The sequence below is a fragment of the Heterodontus francisci genome, chromosome 37, assembly GCF_036365525.1.
Source record: "Heterodontus francisci isolate sHetFra1 chromosome 37, sHetFra1.hap1, whole genome shotgun sequence".
NCBI classification, from domain to species: domain Eukaryota; kingdom Metazoa; phylum Chordata; class Chondrichthyes; order Heterodontiformes; family Heterodontidae; genus Heterodontus; species Heterodontus francisci.
The window spans coordinates 39,505,715-39,533,433 of NC_090407.1; the positions used below are offsets into that span (position 1 = coordinate 39,505,715).

Consider the following 27,719-nt stretch of genomic DNA (forward strand, 5'->3'; position numbering starts at 1 on the left):
TAGATCTATTTCTTTTTGGTCCAAAATGGATGACCCCGCACTTACCTGTGTTGAAGTTCATCTGCAACTGTTTTTCCTATTCTCTTAATCCATCAATACCTCTGTAATTTTATGCTCCTGTCTATACTAATACTGTGCCACCAATCCTTGTGTCATCGGCAAACTTGGATGGATACGCAAATCTCTATTATGTTATCTAAGTCTTTAATAAATATAGTGAATATTTGAGGTTCCAGCATAGATCCTTGACGGACTCCATGAGTCAGTTCCTTCCAACTTTGGAGTCTGGGTATCAGTGTAAAAATATTCATGGTTAAGAAGGAGGCTGACAGACTTTGAGTATCAGCTAATATGTGAATCAGTGTCTTGGCGTGTATAAGTTGCACCATTTTGAATGGGTCGCATTAAACGGCTGTCACATTTTATTTGCAAGCAGATGTGTTTTTATTCCTTTTTAAATCCACACATTATTATAATTGATGCCCCTTATCATGATTTAAATGTCACATATATTTCTAAGAGACAAGCCATTGATGGAATTATGTAAATATTTAAAAGAGCGCCTACATTTTTTCTGCAGAGTGCGCATTGAAGTTCGACAGCCTGTCAAACATCTCTCATTTATGATATTGGCGGGGGCAGTGGGGGAGGCGCGGGGAGGTTTGGTAAAATAAGCTCATCAGATCCCAAGGGTTTGGTCTGTCGCAACAATGGAAATTTTTAAACCTGGGAAACCATGCAAGGCATCTCTGCCCTTTTGCACCATTTTGGGAAAGATATTGTCATTGTATCTATTTTATTGATGCAATGTAATATTGAGGGCTCCACCCCATAGTAACTATCTGCCTAACTCCTGAATTCATGGAGGAGTTATAGCAGTGTATTTTCAAAATTATGGGCTAGAAATTTGGCACTATCGTGTAGTTTTGAGTCCAAAATGACATCTGTGGCGTATGTGCACAATTAGAGTCATAAAGTCATAGATTCACAATTCATGAGTCACAATTCTGATGTGAGTTGCACCGGAAGCCATTTAGTAAAGACCAAACAAGAGGCATCCTTTACCCAGAACAGAAGCAGGCATTAGGCCATCAATATAGGCAAATAAGGGGCCTAACGCTTGCTTCTGCTCCATCTTGCAACTTTGGTTTGTGCCTGAGGCAGCCAGCACCAGTGCTGATTGCCTCCATGAAAACCAATGTTAAGCAGCATGGAAGAGAAAAGGGTTAGTACTCACTTTCATCACCACTGCTCCTGGTCCCAAGATCTCTGACCTCACTCCCGGCTCTGAACTCCAGGCCCTCCAAAACTCCCAACTGTATTCACACTCCCCTCGCACCCAAAGCAATACTTCCGAGCCCTATGATCTTCTTCCCCGACAGACGTCAAATCACACTCTGAGGCCCAGCCGTTCCTCCTCCAGAACCCCATGATCATACCCAATCACTTACCTGAACATTGGTTCCATCTATATGATAATGATGTTCAAGCCCCAAAATCTTGGGCTCCTCAGAGCTCCCGGTTTGAGTGCAGGCTGTTAGCATGCTGCGGGTGAGGCACCCAAATATGGACACTGTTGAATTTTTAGGCATACATATCATACGCCTAGTAATAATGATTAGATCCTGTCCCTCACACTTCTTTGTCACACTTGTACTGTCACACTCAAATTTCGGTTTCACGCTTTAAAAAAAAGTTAAAGAAACAGAAACATTCATTTGACAAAGAATGTTAAATTTCCTCAACCTTCGACTGACTTTACCAAACACAGTTTAAAAAAAAAAGGAAATCAGCGTCCTGACCTGAGACTGAAGTGATTTAAACTTTGACCTCATCCATTGTTTCCTTAACAGTTATGCGTGCTTAATGTGACACAGCTTCACATTAAATGAATAATTTACTTCGCGTCCAATGACAGGACATAGACCATATTAAAAGGCTCAGCATTCAACTTACATGAGCAATGCCACTGGGCATCTGATAGCAATAAATAAAGACATGGGCTAATTTTAACTTGGAACAGGATCGGTGCATTGGGTGGGCAGGGGAGAGTTCCTGAAACCATCTTAAAGCTTGTGAGATTGTCTGATATTAATAACTGGGACTTATTTTAATATCTGAAACCAGTCTCTGAGGTTAAGGCTGGTGGGTAGGAATACAAACGAGGGTGCGGGGGTGTGGTTGGGGGTGTGTCCAAAGGGACTGTTCTTGGGCAGGTTGGGGAGGGGGCGTGGGGGTAGTTTACAATAGAATACTGGTGCAGGAAGGACTGAGACAAAGGGAGGTCTGAGGGATCTTTCTGGGGCCCAGAGGAGAACTCCTGCTCCAACCTAACCCCGAAGGAATCTTCTTGAAGTGCCTCTTCTGGCCACTCCCCTACATCTCACCAGGTTACTCTCTCACCAGCGCTGCCTCAACATTGTACACGAGTGCCAGCCTAGATTATGTGCTTAAGTCTCCGGAGTAGATCTCAAAGCAGCAATCTTTGGATGTGGAAGTGAGAGTACAGTTGACTGAGTCACAGTTGACACTAGCTTCCCAAGTTCATCCTCAGCATCCCATTCCATTGACAGCTTTCATCCATTAGGAAAACAAACCTCAGCATGCAACCTTTCCAAAGAACAATGTTGAAGCTGCTACTGCTGACTCACGGATCCATAGTCCTGCTTCCTACCTCCCCACCTGGAGTCTTACACACCCACCCATCAGACCTCTTGAAGCAGCGATGCACATCACTGCAGTGGCTACTACTCATTTGCCCACCTGGAGTCCCATTCTCCCAACTATCTGGACTCTTGCTTCCCACCAACTCAATTGGAATCCTGCTTTGTGGCAGCTGGCACTTTCTCCTCCGCCCATGGTCTGGCCAGCTTTCTTGCTTCATCAACCGGGTTCAGGCTTACCTACCTGGGTTCTCAAAGCAGTGCCACCCATTACTATGACAGATGCAGCTTGCTTGCCCATGTGGAATCCCACTGGCCCACTTGGAGGCTCCGCCTGCTCTGTGATAGCTGCCACTTGCCCCTCTCCAGATAATTAGTTGATGGTCTAGGAATCCTGTTTCGTCTGCAAGATATTCAGTCACTCTTGCCCTGCTCCATAGTCTTGTAACGTGCAATAACAGAGGAAATAATATTACTGTCACTGAAATGAATTCCCAAAGACAGCAATTCAAAGACATCATGCAAACAGACAAAATTATGCCTTGCCAGCCAGAGAAAGATTAAAACAGCAACATAATTCAACTTGAACAATCATTGCCATTGACTAACACAAACACAATCGCAATTTAACCAGCCACATATAATTGGCAAACTACATCCCATATTTGCCACAAAGCAAAGGAAATCTTGCACAGACCACACCCCACACCCCCAAAAGGCACAGTTGGATGATGCCATTGCTCATCTGCATCTACTTTAATGATACAGAATAAAGACAGAAATTTATAATATCACACAAAGTACCGAGAGCTTTCGTGAGTTTTACACCGAGAGACCTGAGCTACCTGCCCACATTAATATTGACTGGAATGTTTTAGTTTTAAGAGATTGAACTGTGACAAGGTATTCAGTGTTATTGTGCCAACTTGTAAAGCATCACCATTAAGGATGCTCCATTTTTTCCATAAATTTAAAATTTCAATAAAAATCAAATCAAAATATTAGGTCTAGTGATTTGTTCATTTCTTTTCTGAATGCAAGGAAGCATAATTTTCTATTAAGTGTACAGATGAGTTAATAAAGGAAATGATTTTGTGATTGGTCTGTCCCCTTAATACACAGATGCTCAAGGTAGCCATCCCCTTTAATATACAGACACCTTTTTAGGATCACGGCAGCACAGTGAGGGAAATTGCATAACTTTGGAACTGGTTTGCAAGTTGAACATTAAGATAAATTTATGTACCTCCAACTTGAACGTTAGTCTGATGAATGTGACAGTTTAAATAGTCTGTGTCCTATTCTGTCCACTGCTGTACTGTATATGGCACCTGATTGCCCTGTAGTCTCGGGAGCTGCTGCTGGTTTGGCCACTGGCATTTTATTTTACTTTAATTTCCTGAAGGAGGACAGGGCATATCAGAATTTAAAGCCTAAATTCGTTTGTTTGTTCTTCCTTAATGTATAGCCAAGAGATTGATTTAGAGTAGTTTGGAAGGGTGTGGTGAATGGTGGGATACAAATGAATATACGATAACCCACGATAATGAATTCTAGGATTTTTAATCACAGTGCAGGTAATTGAGTCTTATCATCGGGACCTTGCAAAGAAAGAAATCAGTAAGTAAGAGTTGTTGTTGCTATTAACATCCTTTCTGTTCCAGTTCATTTTAGTCAGTTAGTCTAAGCAGTGGAAAGCATTGTCTCAAAGGACTGACCTGTGAAATAGCTGAATTAGAGAGACAATTATACAGTCTGGAATTATTCAACACAGGCTCTGCATGTTAATTCAACAGGCTGCATACTTGGCTCAGTAATCCTTTGCAGTCAGTATCTCAATGACGTTATTAATACTCACTATTGTAAAAGAGGAGGAAAATCAATTGCTTATGGACAAAAGAAATAAGAAGGACAATTAAAATCCTTTGTAACTGATTTTTCAAGGGGCCCTGATACTGAGACCCTCTAGCAACTTGGATTGGGTGGGTATAGAAAGCTTTAAATTTTGTGCCGTGTTCTCAGCTTTTCACAAAGGCTGTGGGCCAGTTCAGCTGGGAGGTAGTCAAGATAAGTTAACTCTGTAATGATTCGTCACTGAGAATCTCAAAGAGCCTGTGCTGTTGACAGCAGAACTCAACTTGACAAGCATTGAGATTCTAATTCCTGTAGCAAATAGTGGCGTCACTGAGCAAGCAGATGGCTCATTGTATTGGGAGATCTGATCTTTCAACTTTGAAGAGCCAGGTTCAAAACCAACCTAGAGAAAGGCAGATGGAGGGTGCCCTTTACGTGCTGGCAGAAAAGGGCACAGAATAATTCTCAGTTTCTCGTCTTGTGGTGGAGCTACGATGTAAGATTGGTCTCTAGAAGGAACTTAATTTAAATGGGGCCATCTTGCCATCAAGGCAAAGTAGGTTACACCTTTGATTAAGCTTCACTGCTCAATAATATTTAAAAAAAAAACGTGGGTGGGAATACACAAGAAAATATCATTTAACATTTCTGGTTTAGATGCTTTGTTATCATTGATGAAAGGTCTAAAGTCAGCCAGTTTCCTCATGGATGTGGAAGGATCTGTTGAATTGTTTCAACACTTTTTTTCCCTTTTATTTTCGATTTCCAGAATTGGTATAGTTTTAAAAAAAATTAATATGTCACCATCTGGAGAGCAAAACCCAAACCACCACTAGTGTGACATTAGATAAAGTGCCCATGCTACAAGTTTTGAAATGTTTACTGGCCATTTGAAAAGTATTACAGTTATCATTTCACCCTTGTTTGGAGGTCAGCCAGTGCAGTTGCCTGACTGCATTCCATAGCCCTGCTGCCATAAGTATGCTGATAGAGGAGTGAGGATAGGATTGAGATTCGAATCACCCTATGGTCAAACAACCTCTTGGGGCACTATCTCCAGGTTCGAGGGACTGCACTCCTGCTGCTCACTTCCTTGGCCACTTCCATCCATGCCTGCTTGGTTTGAGAGTCTGTCCTCTTCCTCCTGTCCTTGAGCGACATCACCTCACTTCAGTCCTTCAGACCCTACAGCAGGACCTCCAGGTCTCCTCTCCATTCCTGTGGTTGCTGACGCCTCAGGAATCCATGTCCAGCTCATCCATTCTAACCCCTGCTGAGGTCCCTTTAACTAAAAATCCTTTGACAGATTCGACGCATCATCCTGCCCGCCCTCTCTGATTGGTTGGGAAACCTAGAAGCGCAATGCCAAATTTGTGGCTCAGCTAAAGAGCTACGGCAAAGCCTGCTTCAGATTCCAGCAGGTTTCTGCCCTTCTACTGGTCTCGCCATTGCGTCTGGGATTACTGATTTAAAATTATGCCCCTTAGTGCAACACGGAGGGAGCACTGGATCATTACAGCTGGTGCTCTTTATGTGAGATGACAGGGTGTTAAAAATCTCCTGGTCTATTTAAGGAAGCGCAAGCAGTTTTCCTGGTATCTTGGGCAACATTCCTCAACTAGTACCAATTAATGGCAGATTAAGAAGCCTTTTCCAACTCATTGCTGTTTGAAGCATATTACTGGTGCAGATTAATTGCATATTTGTTTACATAATAACAGCTTGTGCACTTCTAAAAAGTAATTCATTGTGTGAAATGTTTAGCGTGATCAGCACATATAAATGTTAATATTATTTATTATTCCATCACATCATACAATCATAGAATGAAACAGCACATTGTGCTTATGCTGTCTCTATGTAAGAGCTATCCAGTTACCCCCACTCCTCTACTTTTTCCCCATAGCCCTGCAAATATTTCCTTTTCAAGTATTTATCCAGTTCCCTTTTGAAAGCTGTTATTGAATCTGCTTTCAGGTACCATCTTTTCAGGCAGTCCATTTCAGGTCACAACAACTTGCTGTGTGAAATAATTTCTCTTCATCTCTCCTCTAATTCATTTGTCAATTATCTGTGTTCTCTGGTTCCTGATTCTCCTCCCATTGGAAACAGTTTGCCTTATTTACTGTATCAAAACCCCTCATAATTTTGAACACCTCTACTAAATCTCCCCTTAACCGTCTCCGCTCCAAGGAGAACAACTCCAGTTTCCCCCCTATTTCCATGTCTCTTTGTCATACCTCTTCATTGTTTGCCTTCAACTTTCCACCAAAAGCTTTCCTTGTGATTCTCAAGCAATGGACTCACAATCGGCCAATTTAAATGTCATGATCAGTGCCAACACTTCTCTCCTTTCTTGTGCTAGTTAAATACTTTCCCACTCTGCTTGTCCGACTAATTTTTGACATATGTCTATGGATTACTTGGATATCTCTAGCCTTCAGACTTCAGCCATCAAGGCCCAATATTGACATCTGTACATTGTTGACCACTGCTATAACTTTCAGCTCTGCCCATGTCTCCTCTTAGGCACAGTGGCGCTGGTCATTACTGTAAGCATATCTTTCGGAGTGTGGTGTACTGCCTAGCACTAACTATATAATGATGTAGCCCAGCAGTATAACAGTAGAGACCCCCTTGTGATTGGAATTGGATATGGTGGGGTAGAAATTGGTTGTTGGTGCCACGCCCAATCTGCACCAACGTTCGGGTCATTGCCATATTGGTAAAGGCCTCTTTCCTGATGTCCACCTAAAACAGGTGCTAGGCCCCTTGCTTCCTCTAAGACACATAGACTGCATGCAGTGGGGCAGATTTTCAATTTGGCATTGAGGCTGAACATTGAAATTAATGGGAATGAAAATCGGCTGGTTTCTATAACACACGGCTAATCTGCAATAAAACAAATCACAAAATGAGGTGAATGCTGGAAATCCAAATCAAAATCAAAAATATGCTGGAGACACTCAGCATCATCTGTGGAGACAGGAAAGCAGTGTTAATGTTTAATGTCAACGACCTCTCCTTACATCTGAAGTTCAAGTTTCACAGCAGGTTGTAAATCGACCTCAGTGACTCCAGTTAAGGTTGAACATGTGAGAAGTGGAGCTTCTAAACAGAAAGCAGCAAACTCAGCTGAAGCAGACCAAAATTTGGCCCCGTTTCCCAACATCTGCAAATATTTTAAACGGGTTCCTGAGGTAGAGGTCGAAAGTGGATCCCAGCTCTTGTGGTTTTTTAACCTGATCCCTCCCAACATGCAAACTTGTAAACCAATATCTTGTATTATTCATTTGAATGGGCTTATTTTTCCTCTCTGAGTTAATGTTTTGATGGGCTGTATACCTTAGCCCTTCCTATTGACTACATAATTGATCTTTTTTCGCAATCATGTTCATGTAGGACTTGTTAATGCTTGATATTTTCCTTGAATACATTTGTCAGGATAATTAAAGTTATGTCATTTTGCAGCTGTGGACATGATTTAATTCCATATCAGCTGTCCTGCCTGGTAACATCTTTCCCTGAGACATCTTGTCCTTTTTTCCCTATCTTCCTTCCCGGAGGCCAATCAAAGCATTATTTCCCAAGGTCACCTGCACTTCCCCCTGTGAGGCTGCCAAAGTTGCTGTTTATCTCCAGGCAAGCCGTCCTGACCTTTCCTTGGTCTAGCAGCCAAGGAACTTTCGTTCCATGGGACACATACAAACTGCAGTGCTCTGCCGTGATTTCCATGCTGTAACCACCAGAAAACCACCCAGCTTTCTCAATGGTTCCGCAAGTGTGGTGAAAATTACAGAAGCGGTCAAGTGCCACTTGTTAAATTAAAAATAAATTGTTTTGCCTCAGCGTTAATTGGCAGGGGGAAGTTTTGAGTGAGAGCCAGGCAACATTTATTCCTGCTTCCTATCTAAATTAAATACACAAAAAGCATGTCAAAATACAAACCTTCTGCTGCCTCAATGGATGAAGAATTCGCCTTCAATGGTGGAAGTCTTAGGCAAATTTTTTTTTGAGTGTTGAGAGTTGTTGAGAGTAATGGTTGGGGAGTGTGGGGAATGGAGGTCAAAGGAGAAAATGAGACCAAGGATGTCGAAGGCTTAAGGGTATAACTCATAGTGGGAGCTATTAGACTTGCAAGAGATATGGGAGCAATAGTGCAAGAACTTTGGCCATTGCTCTGAGAGCACTGGGCATTGTGAGTACTGAAGTTGAGTAATATAAAGAAGGTTGATGATTGTAGAGGGAAATCATCAGTAAATGAGTTGATGGGTTTGGATGATGAGTGGAGGAGATCACTGCTATTGGTGCCGTTTTGGAGTAGCTACAGACTAGGTCTACTGGAGCAATGCGTTTAAAAACGCAACGATTTGGAATAAAATTCCAACAAATGCAGGTACATTTTAGGTTAGGACTACAATGGAGGGACGATAATATTATTTGTATTACTTACCCTTGCCCCATCACATGGGCCCCATACTATAAATGTAGATGAATTACTATATATAAGAGGAATTGCTCAGTAGGCATTCCTGGTGTGGAGCTTTGTGTACTGGGAGCACATATCAAAATTTCAGGCATGTACTGTGCATAATATTCCAATAATATGTGGCACAAAATAAATTACATTTGAGAAACTGCATCTCTGAGAACCACCAGCATTAACTCTGCTCGATCTATTGGCTCTGATTTAAGTATTAATTGTAGAGTCGAGCAGTAGCTTTCTTCACGCACTGTACATGCATGGATTCTTCCGATTGTCACCAGTCGCCTCAAATCCCTTTAAAACCTACCTCCCTGACCAAACTTTTGATCATTCCTGAAAATATCTCCTTCTTTGGTTTGGGGTCCATTTATTTTGATTGCACCTCTCAGACGCACCTTGGGATGTTTTTCTGTGTTAAAGGCAGTATTTAAATGAAAATTGTTGTTGTCACTGTACAGTGTAACACCCTTTCCTTTCCTGCTCTTTAAGTTTCTAGTCGGTGGTCTGTTCTCCTAAAAGTTCCATTTATCCAATCACATCAGGTTGCATGGAGTGCACAGCACAGAAACAGGCCATTCGACCCAACCGGTCTGTGCTGGTATTTATCTTCCATGCAAACCTCCTCCCACCCTATTTCATTTAACATTATCAACCTATCCTTCTATTCCTTTGTCTCTCATGATGTATCTAGCCTCCCCTTAAATGAATTGATGCTATTCACCTGAACTACTCCTTGTGGTCGTGAATTTCACATTCTCACCACTCTCTGGGTGAAGAAGTTTTTCCTGAATTCCATTTTGAATTTATTAGTGACTATCTTATATTTATGACCTCTAATTTTGGACTCCCACAAATGGAGAGATTTTGTCTTGCATCGACACCATCCCTTTATCCACTTTTTTCCTTTTCTCGATAGCAAAGAATTGAACAGCCTTTCCTCAGAACTAACAATACATAATACGATTCTTACACAGGGTCCAAATGCAAACCTTTTATCTGGAGATGTTCAGTTGTAATGATTTTGATTTGATTATGTTTTTTTGAAAATCATATCTTACAGGAACGCCACCCCATAGTTAAAACTAGGACAACAGAATTCTTATTAAAAGTGAAAGTTGAAACCATGCTCTGCCTGCTGTTCAAAAGCTTGTGAAACTAAATGTTGATATTTGGTGTATGACGCAAGCCCTGGCATTTAGACTGATCTTGATCCCCATTCAGGACGGAAGCTCTGTGAATCTTCAATTTATTTAATGGTAAATTGCTTTCATTAATAAAGACTAGATAGGGATTGTGTAAACTACTTTGCTTTGGAATGTCTGCTCATGCGAAACAATAGTTATGGCCCATTAGTTCAGACTGAATTTGTATCCAAGCTTCAGAAGTGAAAGGACAGCATTCTCACTCTGCCTCCCAAACGCTTTCTGGCTTAAACAAGGAATTGGCATAGCAAGGCTTTGCAACAATCAGCAGATGGATCAGATGACAGCACTTTCGTCACTTTGAGTACTTTGCAATCTGATTAAATGTTTCTCTTGTTAATTTCAAAATTACACAGGGCCTTGTAAATGCAGAAGATTGAACAGAATTAAAGCGCGTGTGCTCTGTTTTTCACTGGGTTCAACGCTGACAAAAGGACCAGAGGTAATTGCGAACGACATTTGCAACATGCTTAGTGCCAATGGCATTTATTTGGCACCAAATTGCTTTCTATCAGCCAGCAATTGATCCCCAGGCAAGGTGTTTGTTGTGATGATAGGTTCAAAATAACACAAGTTTAAAATCTAGGCACTAAGTTATAAGGGAGGTTAAGTGAATATTATAAACAGGGTGATTGATTTATGGAATAAGTAACCAGTAAAGGGGACTGATGTGGACAACTTCAAGAATCAATTAGGCATGTTTCTGGAAGACAAGGATTTGGCGAAAAGGTGACATGAGATCAAGCAAAGAAACGCCAAACTTGTTCAGCCAAACTCTTACCTCTGAGTCAGAAGGTCGTGGATTCTTCGCCCACTCCAGAGAATTAAGCAGAACTCCAAGGCTGACACTCCAGTGCGGTGCTGAGAGAGTACTGAATTGTTGGAGGTGCTGCCTTTCAGATTACATGTTAAACTGAGGCCCCATCTGCCCTCTCAGGTGGACATAAAGATCCCACAACACTATTTCAAAGAAGAGCATGGGAGTTCTTCCAGATGGCCTGGCCAGTATTTATCCACCAACCAACATCACTAAAAATGGACTATCTGGTCACTATTAACATTGCTGTTTGTGGGAGCTTGCTGTGCACAAATAGGTGTCCCATTTCCTACATTACAACACTTCAAAACTACGTCTTTGGCTGTAAAACGCATCGGGACATCATGAGATTGTGAAAGGCACTATAGAAATGCAAGGCTTTCTTTTTTTCAAAACACACTCACTAATTTTGTTTAAATAAGTGTCAAGAGGCTTTAACTAATCCCACAGTGTCATGTTTCAGTGCTAAAACGATATGTGTTTGTAACTAGTTACTTGGCTGAGCTCTGGCTCAACTTTGATCCTGTTTACTGACACTTGTTCAGACATCTACTGGAACACATCTAAAACCACCGGTGCCAACATTTCAAATTAAATACAGGTGTCACTGGCGACAATCCTTCTGAGACTGTGTTGAAAATGGAAAGGCTGAGCCCAGCCCATGCTGCTTATCTTGTTGCTGTCAGCTGCCTGTGTTAGACTGGAGGTGTGGTTTGATGTGTGCAGTGACCCCTGTTAAAGAGTTGGTGCTCTGCATGCTACCAAAGGTTGGTTAAGTTTGCCAGGTCATTAAAGGAAATGACAGATTGATAGCTTGGGAACTATAATGATAATTGTACAGCAGGCAAAATGATTATTGAAGCATAACTGCACCTTCAATCATCACTGTGAGAACATTTCAACATCAGTCTGATCTCTTCCATGACCAGCAGAGTATTCACTTCATTCCTCTGAAGGGGAATTTAACCAAACGTCAATTTAAATACCGAAAACCATCAGTCTTTTAAAAATTGGTTGTATTTATAGGATACGTAGGATTGTTGTTATCAAGATCTGACTGCAATTTTAACTCTGGCCTCAGCAAGAAAACCTGCCCACCAAGTGAGTGCCAGTCAGGGCCTGCCAGTAAGGAGATGAGGCCGATAAAGTTAAGTTATTTATCTTTTTTTTTGTGGGGCCAGCAGGATTAGTGATGTTCTTTTAGGTCCCACTGGGTAAGATGAGGCATCCCCTCCCTGCAAGATATCCCGAGAACGTAATCCCGCCACCTACCTTGTGTTGGCAGCTGACCTCCAGACTGTGCGATTTTCCGCTTTCCCGGGAGGATTTAAATGGGGCTGGGGAGTCGAAATACACCAGCCTTCATTACCGAAGCAGCGGGTGAGTTTCACACTCACCTCGTCACCGATGCCCGCAGTTTCAATCAGGGCTATAGAGTTCCCCAGTTGGATACAGCAAGTGGGTTCTGTGCACTTGGGCAAACCAGTCCAAGACACAACTAAGGGAATGCGTGTGGCTGCCAGTGCCCCATTTTGCAATAGACCAGACCAAACACAAAACCAGAAAGTGCAGCCCAGCAGGGTTGCAGTGAAATACCTCCCAAAGGGATCATACCACTACAATTGTTGGGATTGGGGTTGTTCATGCAAACAGACCTCAGGCCAAAATATCAAATCAAAACGTTACAGTCAGGTTGGGAGGTGGTGTAGATCAAAGCAAAAATTCATCACAGATGGCATCCCACTAATGCAGATTGGTATTTGGGGTCATGCAGGGATGGGCAGCAAATACTGGCCTTGCCAGCGATGCTCACATCCCATTGAAAGAATAAAAAAAAGGTGGGAACTGCAGCTTGAAATTTGGGAATGCAGTGGGATGGCTGGCAGTGCCACCTGGGATTCATGGTCTGCCAAGGATGAATCACAAGTGACTGGGCGCCATCTATAACTTCAAGGTGCCACTTCTTCAAAACAAACACCTTAATTACAACCCCTATGTGCAATTTTTGATGTACATGGTGGCTCAGGGAGTTAATAACACACACAAACGCTTGAGGGTGGAGTGTGTGCAGTAAGTTCATAATAAGTGTGTTGAAAATGGATGTGGATTAAAAAAATTGATGTGATTTAAAGTCAAGAGTTTGCCTTTGGTGGAAACAGTGCCATCAGCAGTGTGGTCTGTAACTAGATGCTTCCATGGTGGGCACTGCCAAATACCTCAGTGGCAGTAATACCTCCAATGCCAATATAAACACCATTGGCTTACTGGAGGTGGCCATAGTTTAAGTTGCCTGAGGGACAAGCGGTTCGAGTGCACTAACTTGCTCCATACAGACAGTGAAACATATCACTGCTGCTGTACCCTCCATTCATTCCCCAGACACTGAGGAGAGGTAGTCAGGAGCAGCAGCTTTAAAATGAATACACATGATAAATGCTGTTATGAAGTGGAACCAGCAACTGCAGAAACCATCCACAATACAAACAAGGCAAAAGAAGGAGAGGCTTCCATGATATCGGGACATCCCCAATCTAATGAAGTACTTTTGAAGTGTGGTCAATGTTGTAATGTAGGAAGTGTGGCAGCCAATTTGCGCACAACAACCTCCCACAAACAGCAATGTGATAATGACCAGAAATTCTGTTATACTGATATTGGTGGAGGAATAAATAGTACTGCTGAAAACAGAGACATTTGGTCGAAGCTTTTCATCTTGCACTCATCAGGACAATCACAAGAATACCAATGTAAGGGAAAGCAACAAATTTCTACTATATTAGAAGAGAGTGCTGATTAGTTGGCAAGTGGACTCTGATTGGTAGAGGCATTGCCACGGACAATGCTCCAGTTTATGGTGACTGACAGTTAACTGCCAAGCTTCGTTTGAAATTTAAACCAGGCAGCTTGACTCTGATTGGCCAAGGCATTGCCCTGAGGAATGAACCAGCGAATGGCTGTCACTTATTGCTGAAACAGGCGCAATGTGTGTACACGTTAATATTCTTGTGAATTGTCCTGATGAGTGCAAGATGAAAAGCTTGGACAAAATGTTTCTGTTTTCAACAATACTCAAGTTCTGTACTACCAAACAGATAAATAGTATGCAGATCACCAGCGAAGAATGCCCCTGCTCTTCTTCAGAATAGTGCCAGGGAATCTTTTACATCCATCTGTCAGAGCAGACAGGGCCTTGCTTTAATGTCTCATCTGAAAAACATCGCCTCCAACAGCATGGCACTCCCTCAGTAATGCATCGAGTATCGACTTAGATCATGTGCTTAAACCCCTGGAGCAGAACTTGAACCCACAACCTTCTGATTCAGAAGTGAGCTTGCTGCCAACAGAGCCACAGCTGATACAGCCATAGCCTGCTATAGCAGTTCCTACGGCACCAGAAGCTGGCATCAGAACAGCTCCTGAAAATAGAAGTCTATTGTGGCACTCTTTCCAAAGTGGATGAGTTCCACTGGTTGATTCATGAAGCTGATTCACGAAGCAGATTTGGAAACAAAGAACCAGCTGCTCATTCATGGGTTTTGTAAATGTAAAATCCCAGTGACTGCAGTCGTGTATTTGTAGCTTTCTGATTTGCCCACATACCTTCCCAGCATGCAGCACTCCAGCACCTCAGCCATCATTGCTTGGTCTAAATTTCCAGACCGAAGCTAACTGGTTATTTGTCTCATTGATATTTTGGGGCCTTGCTGTGTGCAAATTCCCAACATTATAACGGACTTTATTTCAAAAGTACTCCAGAGGTTGTAAAGCGCTTTGGCACATTATGAGGCACGATATAAATGCAAGTCTCTATCTCTTTCTTTGTTGAGAACTGTATATTTGGTGCTAGAGGTAAGTGTGTAAGGCAGAAGATGGAATTTTTTTTTATTGATAAAAGCAGCTGTTATAATGCAGGCCTGATGTTGTAGACATCACTGAACCCTGGCTGCAAAGTGATGTTGGACTGGTTGTGACAGGTTGGAAATACTTACACCCCTGGGCTGCTTACTGATCAGGAATTAATGTAAATTTTGATATGCTTTGTGCCCAGCAGAAAACAGATTCATTGATCATTGTTAATTGTGGGATCTTGCTATGTGCAAAATGGCTGCTATGATTAGCCACATAAGGACAGGCAGTGCATATTTGAATTGATGTATGTGCTTTGTACTATTTCTGAGCAATGCAGGAAGTCTGATGTAAATGCTTCTTTCATTCGTGTGTTGCAGGATCTGTTCTATGTGATGTTTAACCAGCACTTGGTGAAACATATAATCCAATAAAAGAATCTGGGTACCGGCCTAGACGACCGTTTCCCTGCGAAGGAGCCCCTCCAATATTTCCAGTTGAATTTCGAAGCAACAATCCTGCTGAGAGGTAATGGGAGGTGTTTGGGTGATAATTCAGCTCTAGTGAGTGTAGCTATTTGAGAAATATCAGGCGACTTGGAATAAACCCGCAGAAAATAGCAAATTCTAACGATATTGAAATATATTTGAGCATTTAATTTCTAATGAGGTGTTAAGGCAATGGCACTGTGTGACAGGCTGAGCTCCCTCTTTCTGACTGCTATTATTCATGGTGTTAGTCCTTTATACTTCATTAGTTCTCTGCTATGTCCAGAATGAGGAAAATCTCATAATTTACCTTACATAACAATGGTTTCTGTTTAAAGCATCACATTGCTTTACTATGCTGCCCTACATTTCTCATCTAAAAAACTAGTCCTGTGAACTGGTTGTAATGGGTTAAGTCTGAGTAGGGAGGTCATGGGCTCACGGCTAGTCCAGAAGCTTGAGGACATAATCCAAGCTGACACTTTGGTGCAGTACTGAGGGAATGCTGACTGTAGGACATGAGGCACTAGGGCTGTGCCCCTAGCCAAGCTGTGCCTGTACAGCTACAACACTGGCATCTACCCGGCAATGTGCAAATTTGCCCAGATATGTCCTGTACACAAAAAAGCAGGACAAATCCAACCCGGCCAGTTACCACCCCATCAGACTACTCTCGATCATCGGTAAAGTGGTGGAAGGGGTTGTCGACAGTGCTATCAAGCAGCACTTGTTGCGCAATAACCTGCTCAGTGACGCTCAGTTTGGGTTCCGCCGGGGCCACTCAACTCCTGACCTCATTACAGCCTTGTTTCAAATGTGGACAAAAGAGCTGAATTCCAGAGATGAGGTGAGAGTGACTGCCCTTGACATCAAGACAGCATTTGATTGAGTATGGCATCAAGCCCAAGCAAAACTGGAGTCGATGGGAATCAGGGGGAAAACTATTTGTTGGTTGGAGTTGTACCGAGTGCAAAGGAAGATGGTTGAGATTGTTGGAGGTCAATCATCTGAGCTCCAGGACATCACTGCAGGAGTTCCTCAGAGTAGTGTCCTAGGCCCAACCATCTTCAGCTGCTCCATCACTGCCCATTCCTGCATCATAAGATCAGAAGTGGGGTTGTTCGCTAATGATTGCACAATGTTCAGCACCATTCGCGACTCCTCAGATACTGAAGCAGCCCCATGTCCATATGCAGTAAGACCTGGACAACATCCAGGCTTGGACTGATAAGTGGCAAGTAACAATTGTGCCACACAAGTGGCAGGCAATGACCATCTCCAACAAGAGAGAATCTAACCATCTCCTCTTGACATTCAATTGCTGAATTGTACTGGGGAGTTCTGAAAGACCGGGGTTGTCCTCTTGCCTTTTCAGCCTGGCACCGGGAGCTCTGTTGGCATGACTAAATCCAGCCCAGCATGTGCATTCGATGGGACTGAGGAACACTGCCATGACCCTATTTATTAGACTAACTAAACTTAACAGAAAAAAACTAAAGTCCTGTAAGACTTAAGAAAAACTCACCAGTCAGCACCCTCCCTTGTACCGACGATACTTTTCATTTTTTATTTTGCCTTGCTCCTTGATGTTCACTCCACTCTGCTGCTCTGTCCCTGAACTCCTTCAGAAACATGCTCCTCATCTTGGGGTTCTCCAAACACCCGAATACTTACCTGCTGCCCTGTAATGTCACACCTTGATTTTTCTCTGTTGATTTGCTCTCCAGAGTGAGACTTGAATTCACAAACCTTCTGACCCAGAGTGCTACCAACTGAGCCAAGACCAATACTTTAAGATCAAAAATCCTAATGAATGAGGAAGGCCATTTGGCCCATCTTAGCCTATCCCTCTGGAATGATTCTACTCTCTCTCCATCTATTGCAATGCCCTGTTACTTCTTAACTAATTGCAGGTCTTTCACACTCCCCCACTCTGTCCATATGTCAATCATTGTCTGTGTCAAAAAGCTCCTCCTCAAGTTACTTTTTTACTAGTTTGAACCTGTTCCCTTATCCTTGTTTTAAACTCACAGTTTAGTTTAAAGGTGTATTCTGGATTAAACCTTTCCATATAATTTACTATCCTATACACTTCTAAGATCGAGCTCAGATGCCTTCATTGCAGTCAATGGAACTGAGTATCCAGTGCTGCCTAAAATGGGCGGCTGATCCAATATTGCCTGTTTTGCGCCACTATCCAAGACGAATTTCTATCCCACAGTCTTGCCAGTCTTTCCATCCCAACTCACACCCCTGACACTGGAGAGCAGCCTTGGGCTATTCTCTGCACTCCCTCCAGCACAAAAATGCCCCCCTCGCTTCTCACTGATCAGAACTTGGTACAGATCTCAGGGTGCGGTCTGACCAGAGCCCTGAACACTTTGGTCACGATTATCCAGCTCACTCACATTTTGCGTTACACATTCAGTAATTGGTAATCCAATGATTCCACTGACCCTCCAAATTTGGCATCATCTGAAAATTTGGCCAATTTTGCATCGTGTCATTGAAGCAGCATTTGTTGCAACATGCAGGGCTAGGAATATATCTTGTTCATGGCTTGTTAAATAATCTAGTTAATCTACATCTCTTGAGTGTCGCAAAACTCAATTGCGATTGTTGGTTTTTGTCTCCTTTTCTTTACAGAATACCTGAGGAGTTTGACACCAATCTCACTGGGAATTGGATCACTGAAGGCAGAATTAGTTCTCCTGGAAGTACAATGAAGATTTCACTGCTGCTGCTAATTGCCAATCTAAATCTCATCTGGGGATTCATCCCAGGTACAGTCATTTAATAAAAACTGGCTTCATTAAACTCCTTGACCACAGAATTTTTTTCAGTCTTGGTGCCAAAATAAAATCAAAGGTTTCATGCTGGATGTTGCATAAGTGCAATTAAATTTTGTTAGAATCTTTTGAGCTGCACTTCGTTGAACTCCCTATCTCTATCATTTTCTCCAGCCCTACAACCCTCCAAGATATTCTGTGCTCCTCTAATTCTGGCCTCTTGTACACCCCCGATATTAATTATTCCACCATTCGGTGGCCGTGCCTTCAGCTGCCTGGGCCCTAAGCTCTGGAAATCCCTCCACAAACCTCTCTACCTCACTCCCTGCAAGACTCTCCTTAAAACCTACCTCTTTCCCTAAGCTTTTCGTCATCTGCCCTAATATTGCCTGAGGTAGCTCGGTGTCAAATTTTGTTTGATAACGTTCCTGTGAAGCACCTTGAGACATTTAAATTAAGTTAAAGGCGCAATTTAAATGCAAGTTATTATTGTTGGGTCTCCCCTGTTCCAAGGCCATATCCAGTTAGAGGTAACCTATTCTCAGCCCTCTGTCCCTCTGTGGTTCCCACCAGCCGTTCAAATGCACATAAGACTTAGCTCTGGTGACTTGTCCCTATTTCCCTCCCCCCCCGCCACCATTGCCACCTCCCCATCCCCAGCAACACCTCTGGAACGCAGCCCATTCCTGTGTTGGAGCAACGGAGTTGCTAACATGTAGCTACACTGATTCAATACTGTGTGGGCATTAAGTGCGGGAATCTCATTCACTGCAATCCTGGCAGGTATGGATCATGATTGTGTTTTGCACAAATGAAAGATCTTCAATAGCGTGCTGGCCCCTCCCTGCCGGTGGATCTCGCTCTGGTGTCAGACCACAGACCGACAGCCTGTGGAACTGAGAAAAAACTTGCTGGAATTTTTCATCAGGAGCAGGAAAAGGCCATTCAACACGTGGAGCCTCTTCCACCATTCAGTTAGATCTGTATCTTAACTGCATCTACTCATCTTGACCATGTGCAGGAGGCGACCCCACTCTGGCAGGCGGTGGGACCCTGGGTTGGCATTTTGCTGGAGGTGGCCAATTAACGGGCCGCCACTGGGGCCACTGTCCAATTGAGGGCGACGGGCCTCCCCCAAGAATTGCCAGCCCAATCCGAGGGGTGGCAGCTCAGCAGCCTCGGCAGTGTCCTCGCTAGCGGCCACTGCTGAGGCTGCATCACCAGGGAGAGCGCGCCTCAAATGGTGGGGTGCCCTCGAAGGGAGGTGAGATATTTTTGGGGAAGCGGCGGCTGGGTCGGTAGGCCCTGGCGATCTGAGTGGAGGGGAGGGATTGTTCCGGAGGCGGCGCCTTGGGCTTGGGGGTGGCCATAGCCGCCAGGTGGCACCCCCTGTGGGCCATAGAGCACCCATCAAGGAAGGCCTCTCCCCAACCCTCCCCCCTCCACCCCCCACCCCCAGCCCCCCTCCCCCACCTGGGAACCTGCAAGGAGGCTGTCAGGGTTTATCTGGCAGTCTCCCCATGTTGTGGTGGGCACACCCGATGCAGCCAAATACCTGCGGGGCGGCAAGTGGCCCTTAATTTGGCCATTAAGTGGCTCAATTGGCCACCCAATGGGCAACCGCCCTGCTAAAGTTCCTGCCACTGGCAATATGCCATGGTGGCAGGAAGACGTTGGGCTCCCCTCCTGGCACCTTTCCCCCCACTCTATTGCCAACTCTCCCACCTCCCAACCTGTTGCTGATGGGCTGGGAAAATTCAGCCCTCTGTGTTTGTATCTTCAAGCCATCAGCCTCTGCCCTTCATTCTAACTTCTGGCTCTGTTACTGCCTGGCTACGTATATCATCCCAACATTCCTGGTTCACTATTTCTTCCACATGACAGGTTGGCTTATCAGAGTTTGCCGATCATTAACCATGCGGTTTGTGAAGACTTAAGTATTTTAACTCCCTTTGATGTTTTGGGATATGAATTTGTTAACACTCATCCAGACCTGCCAGTGATAAAAGATCTGTGCTTCTCATTAAGCTGGAGGCCGTATGCACTGTAAATAGTGACTTCATAGCTCATGGTTGTTTCAGATGAAATCGGTACACATTATGTGAATTGACACTTCCCATTCATTTTACCATGGGAAAAAAGTGATTGGAGCCTGATCAGTATAACATTGCACTTTCTGTTTGATGTAGCGGAGTGAAAAGTGAGAGTCAACACAAATGTAGACCTATTTATGCGTTCTTTTGCTAAAATTACCATATTTGTGCATTTATAAACCATTTATGGGCTCTCCTAACCCTTTGGAATATAGGTTGTTTACTGGAGTTGTTTCTGATTTTATTTTGAAAACTCCCTGCTGAGATCTGAAAGTCTCCACCAAGCCTAGAAACCTTTAAAATGTACCCATCGTAAATATTTTTTTCTTTTTCTCCTAGTCTTCTCTGAAATATTTGCTCTTACTAAACCTTGGTGCTGTTTGAAAGACGACTTGGGGTAAAGGTCTATTTAATCTGTCTTTTGAGTCATGAGCTGGTCAGGAGCCCTGATTAGCTGATGAAAATAGGCAGATTGGGAATTTCCCATGCGCCCAATTTAAATCCATCCTTAAACAACCAGTCTCTCCCCTCCAAGCCCAGTGTATCTGGTAAATACTTCCATCTGATTTCTGAGCAAAGTCATTTGCACCTGGATTATTCCATTATATTTTGGAGGAGGGTGTGATGGGATGCCCACATCTGTGTCAATGCAGTTTTAAAAAAAAAGTAAATTTTGGCCATTTTTCTTTTCACTGTCCCCATGTCCCTCTCCTTACCCAAGCTCATTCCCGGGAAAACCCATTCACGAAATTGTATTCAAAAAATGATAAATTCTGGCTGTACTGATTGCCATTTTATTGTGGAACTATCTCAAACTGGGAGCAAGCAGTAGAGAGGAGCTATCAGTCCAAAATTGCAAAGGGATTTGAATTAATTTGGATGCATCAGTGATGGTGGGGCATTCTGTGAGTGTTGGCAGGACGTATTGCTGCTGACTGACTGAACTCTTCCGGTTAGTTTTGATTTGAAGTGAAGCTGGAATGTACAAAGTAAAACAACTGTGTAAACCTTAATCCTGAAGCAACATAAATGTTTTCTGATATTACTATGTTATTTTAATATGTATAAAAAGCCTTTGCGTTTTTACAAAGCATTGCCTTATCAAGGCATCTTGTTAGGGCAAGTTTGTGTTTGTGATGTTTAACAGATACAAGTAGAGCCATTTCTTCACTGAACTTAACTGGAAAGCAGAGACTGGAGATGATGAGAATCATGAGTGGCTTTCTTACTGTTCTGGTTGGTTAAGGGTGTGCGTGAGTAAGCCATACAGACCGGGGAGAGTTCAACTTTGACCCTGGTCTCTGTGAGTTAGCTAAGTTCTGTCAAGATGGCAGTAGGGGTATTACAATTAGTCTCAGCACCGTGGGATTGGGGCAGTTGAACTGGACAGCAATTGGCTCATGGATGACCTTTCCACCCTATAGCCAGTGAGGCCCTGAACAGGTTATTAATGCCCAAATAATAGTCACTTCCCACCGCTGCTGGTAGCAAGGAGCACAACATGTAAACCCGTGTGGGGTTCCATGTGGTCTCCTGGGGGAAGGAGGTGGGGTCCCTTGTTCAAAGTCACTCAGTGCCTGATTGAGGGACCCGGCATTGGTACGTTGGGGGGGGGGGTCCCCCGAGAGTCATCCCACTGCCCTTGCTGCCAACCCCCAACAACCCCCTCTCTCACAACCTGCACCCCACAAAACCCCTCCCGCCGTCACTCACCTCTGGCCTGGGTTGCTCCACAATTCTGGGCCTCTGGCTGGCAGCTCTTGACGGGCGGGACTTCCCATCTGCGGAATCCTGATCCTGGAGAAGGCCGCCAATGGTCTCTCAACTGCCTGAATGGCACATAATACCGGCGGGCCTTCTTGGAGGAGTTGGCGGGGGCCTCGGCCACCGGCTGGAGAAATAAAACTCCCCCCTGACCTGTGCATGTGCATGTGGACAGACTCTAGCTGAGGAAATTATCAGGCTTGGCTGTGTTGCCACTGCAGTTGAATAGCTTGCTGAGAATTGCTGCTGAAGCTGATAGCTGAGTCAACAACCACTTGGGTGAAGTACCAGAAGGTTGCCGGGACCTCTGTTACGTGTGGTAGAAAATTTCAGAAACTGCAGACAAAACCAAAATTAGGGAGAGTGGTTAAATGTGAAGTGATTTCAAGAGGAAATAGACAGGTTGGTGCATTGGGCAGATAAATGCCCGTTACAACTTAATGCAAAGAAATATGAGGCGATATATTGTGGGAGGATGAATATATACACCAGATGGTAAAATCTGAAAAGAGGACAGGTTGACAAAGCTGTAAAGGAAATCTTCTGTAATGCGAGGTTTGTAAAAAGGGGCTCAGAGTCTGAAAGCAAAGAGATGATGCTAAACTTCGATACATCTTTGGTTAGGAAATATAAGAGAACATTGGGGTTGAATTTCCATGGGAGTTTTTCCAATCGCTCATCATAACTTTGGAAGATCTGCGGAGGCCCTGTAAGGTTAATGCCAATGCCATTTGCCCCAGTTTCCCCCGATCTTCCACTGAAGTTATGGCAGATGATAGGGAGAACCCCTCCCCCACCACCCATCCCCCACCCTCCCTACTCCGAGGAACACGATCTCATTGTGTCCTGTTTTACCTTAGGCAGGATGTGAAAACCATGGATTATGACAGGATGCATAGATGCAGGCTCTTTATTGTAGTTGATGAGTTTGGAACAAGGAATCATAGATAGAAGGTTGAATCTAAGGGATTCAGAACATAAGGCAGGAGAAACCTCTTCACATAGAGAGCTGTGAGGCTGAGGAATTCAACTCCAGGGTTAGTGGCTGAGGCAGAAACTATTATCAATGTTGAAGATTAGATTGGATAGGTGGATGAAGGAAAAGGGGTTGGAGCAATAGGGGAAGAGGGAGGGTAAATGTGATTGAGACTATTTGTTCATGTGGAGGGTAAACACTGGCATGGACTAGATGGGCTAATGGCTTGTTTCCTTCTATATTGTAATTTCTATAGAGTGCAGAAGAATTCTCTAAGATGACAGCAAGGCTGAGAAGGGGCTGGAGAAATGGGTTCATTCATTCGAACGAAGAAGGTTAGAAAATCTAAGAGAGCTGTTCAGAATTAAAGAGGGCTTTTGATGAGGCAAATTTGGATCAAAAATTCTCACTGGCAAGTAAATTGTTAACGTTAACGAAGGGAGTTTTTTTAAAATGGCAGAACACAGGATGTATTCCCAAAAACAATAGTGAAAGCAGTATTCACAACAAACTTTCAAGCGGAAGTGGGTAAAAATGTTAAGTCAGAAATATTTTAATGGATGTGAGGAAAGGACAGGAGAATGGGACCAAGAGGACAGCTCTAACAGAGAACTGAAGTGCACAGGGACACCAAACTAACTGATCTCCTTCCTTGCTATAAAATTCTATTGTGTCCTTCAATATGTCAAAAGCAACTCCCTTCCCTGACCAAAGAGTGTTTTGATGTTATTGGGCAATTTTCAAAGTTTTTGGGAGGATAGTTAGTGAAAGATTAATTCCACTGATTGCTCAATTGGTAACAAGGGATACAGACTGAGGATTATCACCAGAGAAAGAAAGGGAGAGGTTAGAAATGATTTCACACAGAGTTAGTGGGACATGGAAGGCTTTATCACAAGTGGCAATTGAGGCAGAGACCTGGAAGTTTATTTCGAAGGGATTTTGCTACACATTTAAGAAGGGAGAATACAAAAGGATACGGAGAAAGAGCAGGAAAATGAGACTGGAGTAGACTGCTCCAGTTCACAATCTAGTACAGGGGGCTGAATGATGGCCCCTTTTTGTACACATTCGCCTGTTAAAGTTCGACATTTTGAGATGAGGCCCAGCAGAACTTGTCGCCTAAGTGCCACAATTTGTCATAAAATTCATCCCAGAGGACGTGAGGATGCCAGTTTCTGACTGTTGGGTAAGAAGTGTCTTCTCACTGGCAGGTGCCATCTTTGCAGTGACCCTGGGGAGAAATGTGCTCCGGATGAAGTAGCATATTAGTGTAAGGGAACACTTGCCCCACAGTCTGTTCCCCGACTATCTATCAAAGACTGCACTTACCTCAGGTAAAACCACAGGGGTTGCTGCAAATGCCATATGTGATGAAATATTCATTTTATTTGGCCGATTCTCTCATAGTTCCCCATTTCAGTCAGGTAGTAATAAAATCTTGTAGGTTTTCAACTTGAAGCTCCTCTGCACCCGATTCATAGAAGTTAGGGCACAGAAACAGGCCATTCAGCCCATCCAGATAATGTCAGCATTGACCCTCCACACGAGCAAATAGTTGTAATCGCATTTACCCTCCCCTGTTCCCCTGTCCCTTCATCCTTTATGTTGCCCGGCGATATAAAGTGTCTGAAATTGTGACCATGGCACTGTCTACGAATTGACTAAAATGGTATTTACTGGAGGTAGGCAACATGGTGAAGAATTACTGCAACTACCCAATTCTTGAAGTGTTTGTTTATTGATCAGAAGGGACTAAAATCACTCAGCATTCCAAAGGAGGGACCTCTTCCCCGCCCCCATACATCTTCCTATCCCTCATCCTAGTTGGTTGAACTGAAATGAGACACTTAAGGTGTCAGTTACACGGGATATCAGCTCACGTCCTACTGTGTGTGCTGTTCCATTTGATGTCTAACTGTATTTTCATCGACTTGTGAAGCATAAAGTAAAGGAAGATGGTGGCGTAGTGGTAATGTCACTGAACTAGTAATCCAGTGGCCCAGGCTAATGCCTGGAATTTAAAATCAATTCGTGAACAAAAACCTGGAATTGAAAGTTAGGCTTAGTAGTGGAGCCGTGAAATTATCATCAATTGTCATAAAAAACCCCCATCTGGTTGACTAATGCCCTTTAGGTCATCAGTGAATGGCTTACATGTGACTCCAGACCCACAGCAATGTGGTTGACTCTTAACTGCCCACTGAAATGGTTGTCAAGGGAAATTAGGCATGGGCAATAAATGCTGGCCTTGTCAGCGAAGCCCACATCTCATGAAAGAATAAAAAAGAATCTGGGCCATTGTAACTGACACCACAGAAAAGCATAGATATATTTATGGAGGAGTGGCAGAGCTAGCATTCACATATGAACATGTATCTCAGTGTACATGCTTTTATCAATGTGTATATCTAGTATCTGTGTGTATCTCTGTGCATGTATAGTATATGTTCATGTGTGTATTGATGGATGCATGTGGATCCATGTGTGTATATCTGTGCATGTATGTTAGTACGTGTGGCAGGGGTAAGGAATTTCATCTATTCAGCCCAGAGGGATTTGGGATTTAGGCTGAACTACATTCATAATATGGACCCAATTTCAGAATCCCATATGTTAATTCTAAAGGGTCCAGGGCTGGAGTTGTGAGGATAAAGAAAGCACAGCTATGTTATTAAGCTCTCTCAAAGGTTAATCAGCCAGCTAGTGAGATTCCTATCCTTATAAATCTGGGACAATAGATGGGTTGTTCCCACATTGTGGTGTGTCCAGTACGCGTACACACATTAATGTGTTGTTGGGGACTAACTTCATGCATTCACAGCACCAAATTAGTGGATGGTAGTCAATTTAATTGACAGGCTTACTAGCCAATCCCCAGGCAAGAGGCCCAACTCACTTTCTGCCCAGCTAGAATACAAAGGACAGAAGCCTATAGCTCAAATCTAGAAAGCCGATTTTTTATTTTCTCTTGGGATGTGAGCATCATTGGCAAGGCCAGCATTTTGATTCTAACTGCCTTTGAGAAGGTGGTGAGCCACCTTCTTGAACCACTGCAGTCCATGTAGAGTAAGTACATCCACAGTGCTTTTTTCCCTATAGTGGCTTGACACGATTGAATGGCTTGCTAGGCCATTTCAGAGGGCAGTTAAGAGTCAAGCGCATTGCTGTGGGTCTGGAGTCACCTGTCGGCCAGGTAAGGATGGCAGATTTCCTCCCTTGAAGGGTATTAATGAGCCACATGTGTTTTAGTGACAATGCAGTAGTTTCATGGTTATTATTAATGAGACTAGCTTTTTATTCATTAATTGAATTTAAATTCTCCCCAGCTGCCATGGAATGGATTTATTAAACATTATTCCTTTTCTTTCCTAGTTGAAGCCAATTTATCATGTTAACATCCTAGAATTGCAGCTGATTCTGACGATGTCTCCGGAGCATTAGTCCAGGCCACCGGATTAAGAGTCCAGTAACATGACCACTATTCTACTGTATTCTCCAAAACTAAGAGAAACAGATGAGGCCAAAGGTTTCCTTAAAATATAGCCAACTAGGTCCAGAAGTAAAGTTGATTTAGGCAACTAACATGGCTTATTTTGTTTTTCATACTACTGGGGTTTTACTGCATTAGGTAGAAGTGAGGTGAGACTTACTATAAATTATATTTTATATGTTTATTGTAAAATAAACCAAGTTGTTGATTTTTCCATTCAGTCTTGTCCTACTACTGTGTGAATCAGTTTGCCTTTTAGAAGATTGGAGAAACATGGGGATCCAGTTCATATATACATGGTTAATTTCATTACCATGGCCCCCTGGATTATACTCCATTATGACTAGATATTGGGCAGATCAAGGTAAACTCCTGATCGTAAGGGTCATGGTGCCCCCTATGGGAAACACTCGTGATGTTAAACCCAAGAGAATTTCTAGAGCAGACCAGATCAAGTGGAAATGCATATATTTTGTATTTGTGTGCTTCTGTCATTCTTGAATTGCCTGTTGTAGGCACATGAGTCTCCAAAATAATTATTTTGCTTTCTACGATTCACTAATGCTTCTTAACATTTCCATAGAATGGATTTATTAAACATGATCCCTTTTCTTTCCTAGTTGAAGCCGATTTATCATGTTAACTGCACCTGACTCTGATGATGTACCTGATGGTTAAACCAATGGCATTGACATGATCTTCCTCTTTGATCTTAACTGGAATGTGAAGATATTTGTTCAGTGTAATTTCTAATCATCTGTCTGTTCCCCACAAGTGTTCAAATTGCTATGTCATGTGTTATTGTGTTTCATTTGTCTTGTTACATTTGTGTATTGTTTTTATCATCTTCTCTGCAGTGACCTAGTCCCCTCCCCCAACCAAGCTTCATCCTCTGGTCTGGAGGGGGGGCACTCTAGCCCCATAAGAGGATCATGACATCCTCCATTCCCCTTGCTCCTGCCATCAATTTTGGGTGTTTGGGGTAGTAGAGGCACAATTCAAATGGTGATCTTGATGCTGAGTTTCCCCTTAACTCTTTTATAGTCAGAGAGAAAGAGAGAGACAATTCCTCATTAATGTGGGACTCTATATGCAACTCACTGACTTTATGAAACTTGGCCCATTAAAGGCAGTGACAGGCAGGCATGAGACTTGAACTCCTAACTCTCTTGGGTGTGGAGTGAAGTATTCAGGTCAGTAATGCTTTAATCAAGAAATTACTTGACTCCATTATCTCATTATCCTAAA

General features: G+C 43.2%; 1 protein-coding gene across 5 annotated transcripts in view; it reads left to right on the forward strand.

Annotated features, from left to right (window-relative positions):
- LOC137352262 (alkaline phosphatase-like) overlaps positions 1 to 27,719 on the forward strand; it is a 95,783-nt gene that overhangs the window by 13,819 nt on the left and 54,245 nt on the right. For 2 of the 5 annotated variants that reach the window (XM_068017550.1, XM_068017546.1), the window contains exons 3-5: positions 10,562 to 10,647; positions 15,249 to 15,396; positions 18,003 to 18,139. In XM_068017550.1, coding sequence (XP_067873651.1) covers positions 18,079 to 18,139 — 61 coding nt within the window. In that variant the 5' untranslated portion in view covers positions 10,562 to 10,647; positions 15,249 to 15,396; positions 18,003 to 18,078. Of the gene's footprint in view, positions 1 to 10,063; positions 10,260 to 10,561; positions 10,648 to 15,248; positions 15,397 to 18,002; positions 18,140 to 27,719 lie in introns of all 5 variants that reach the window. The other 3 variants (XM_068017547.1, XM_068017548.1, XM_068017549.1) reach the window with 3 other exon arrangements.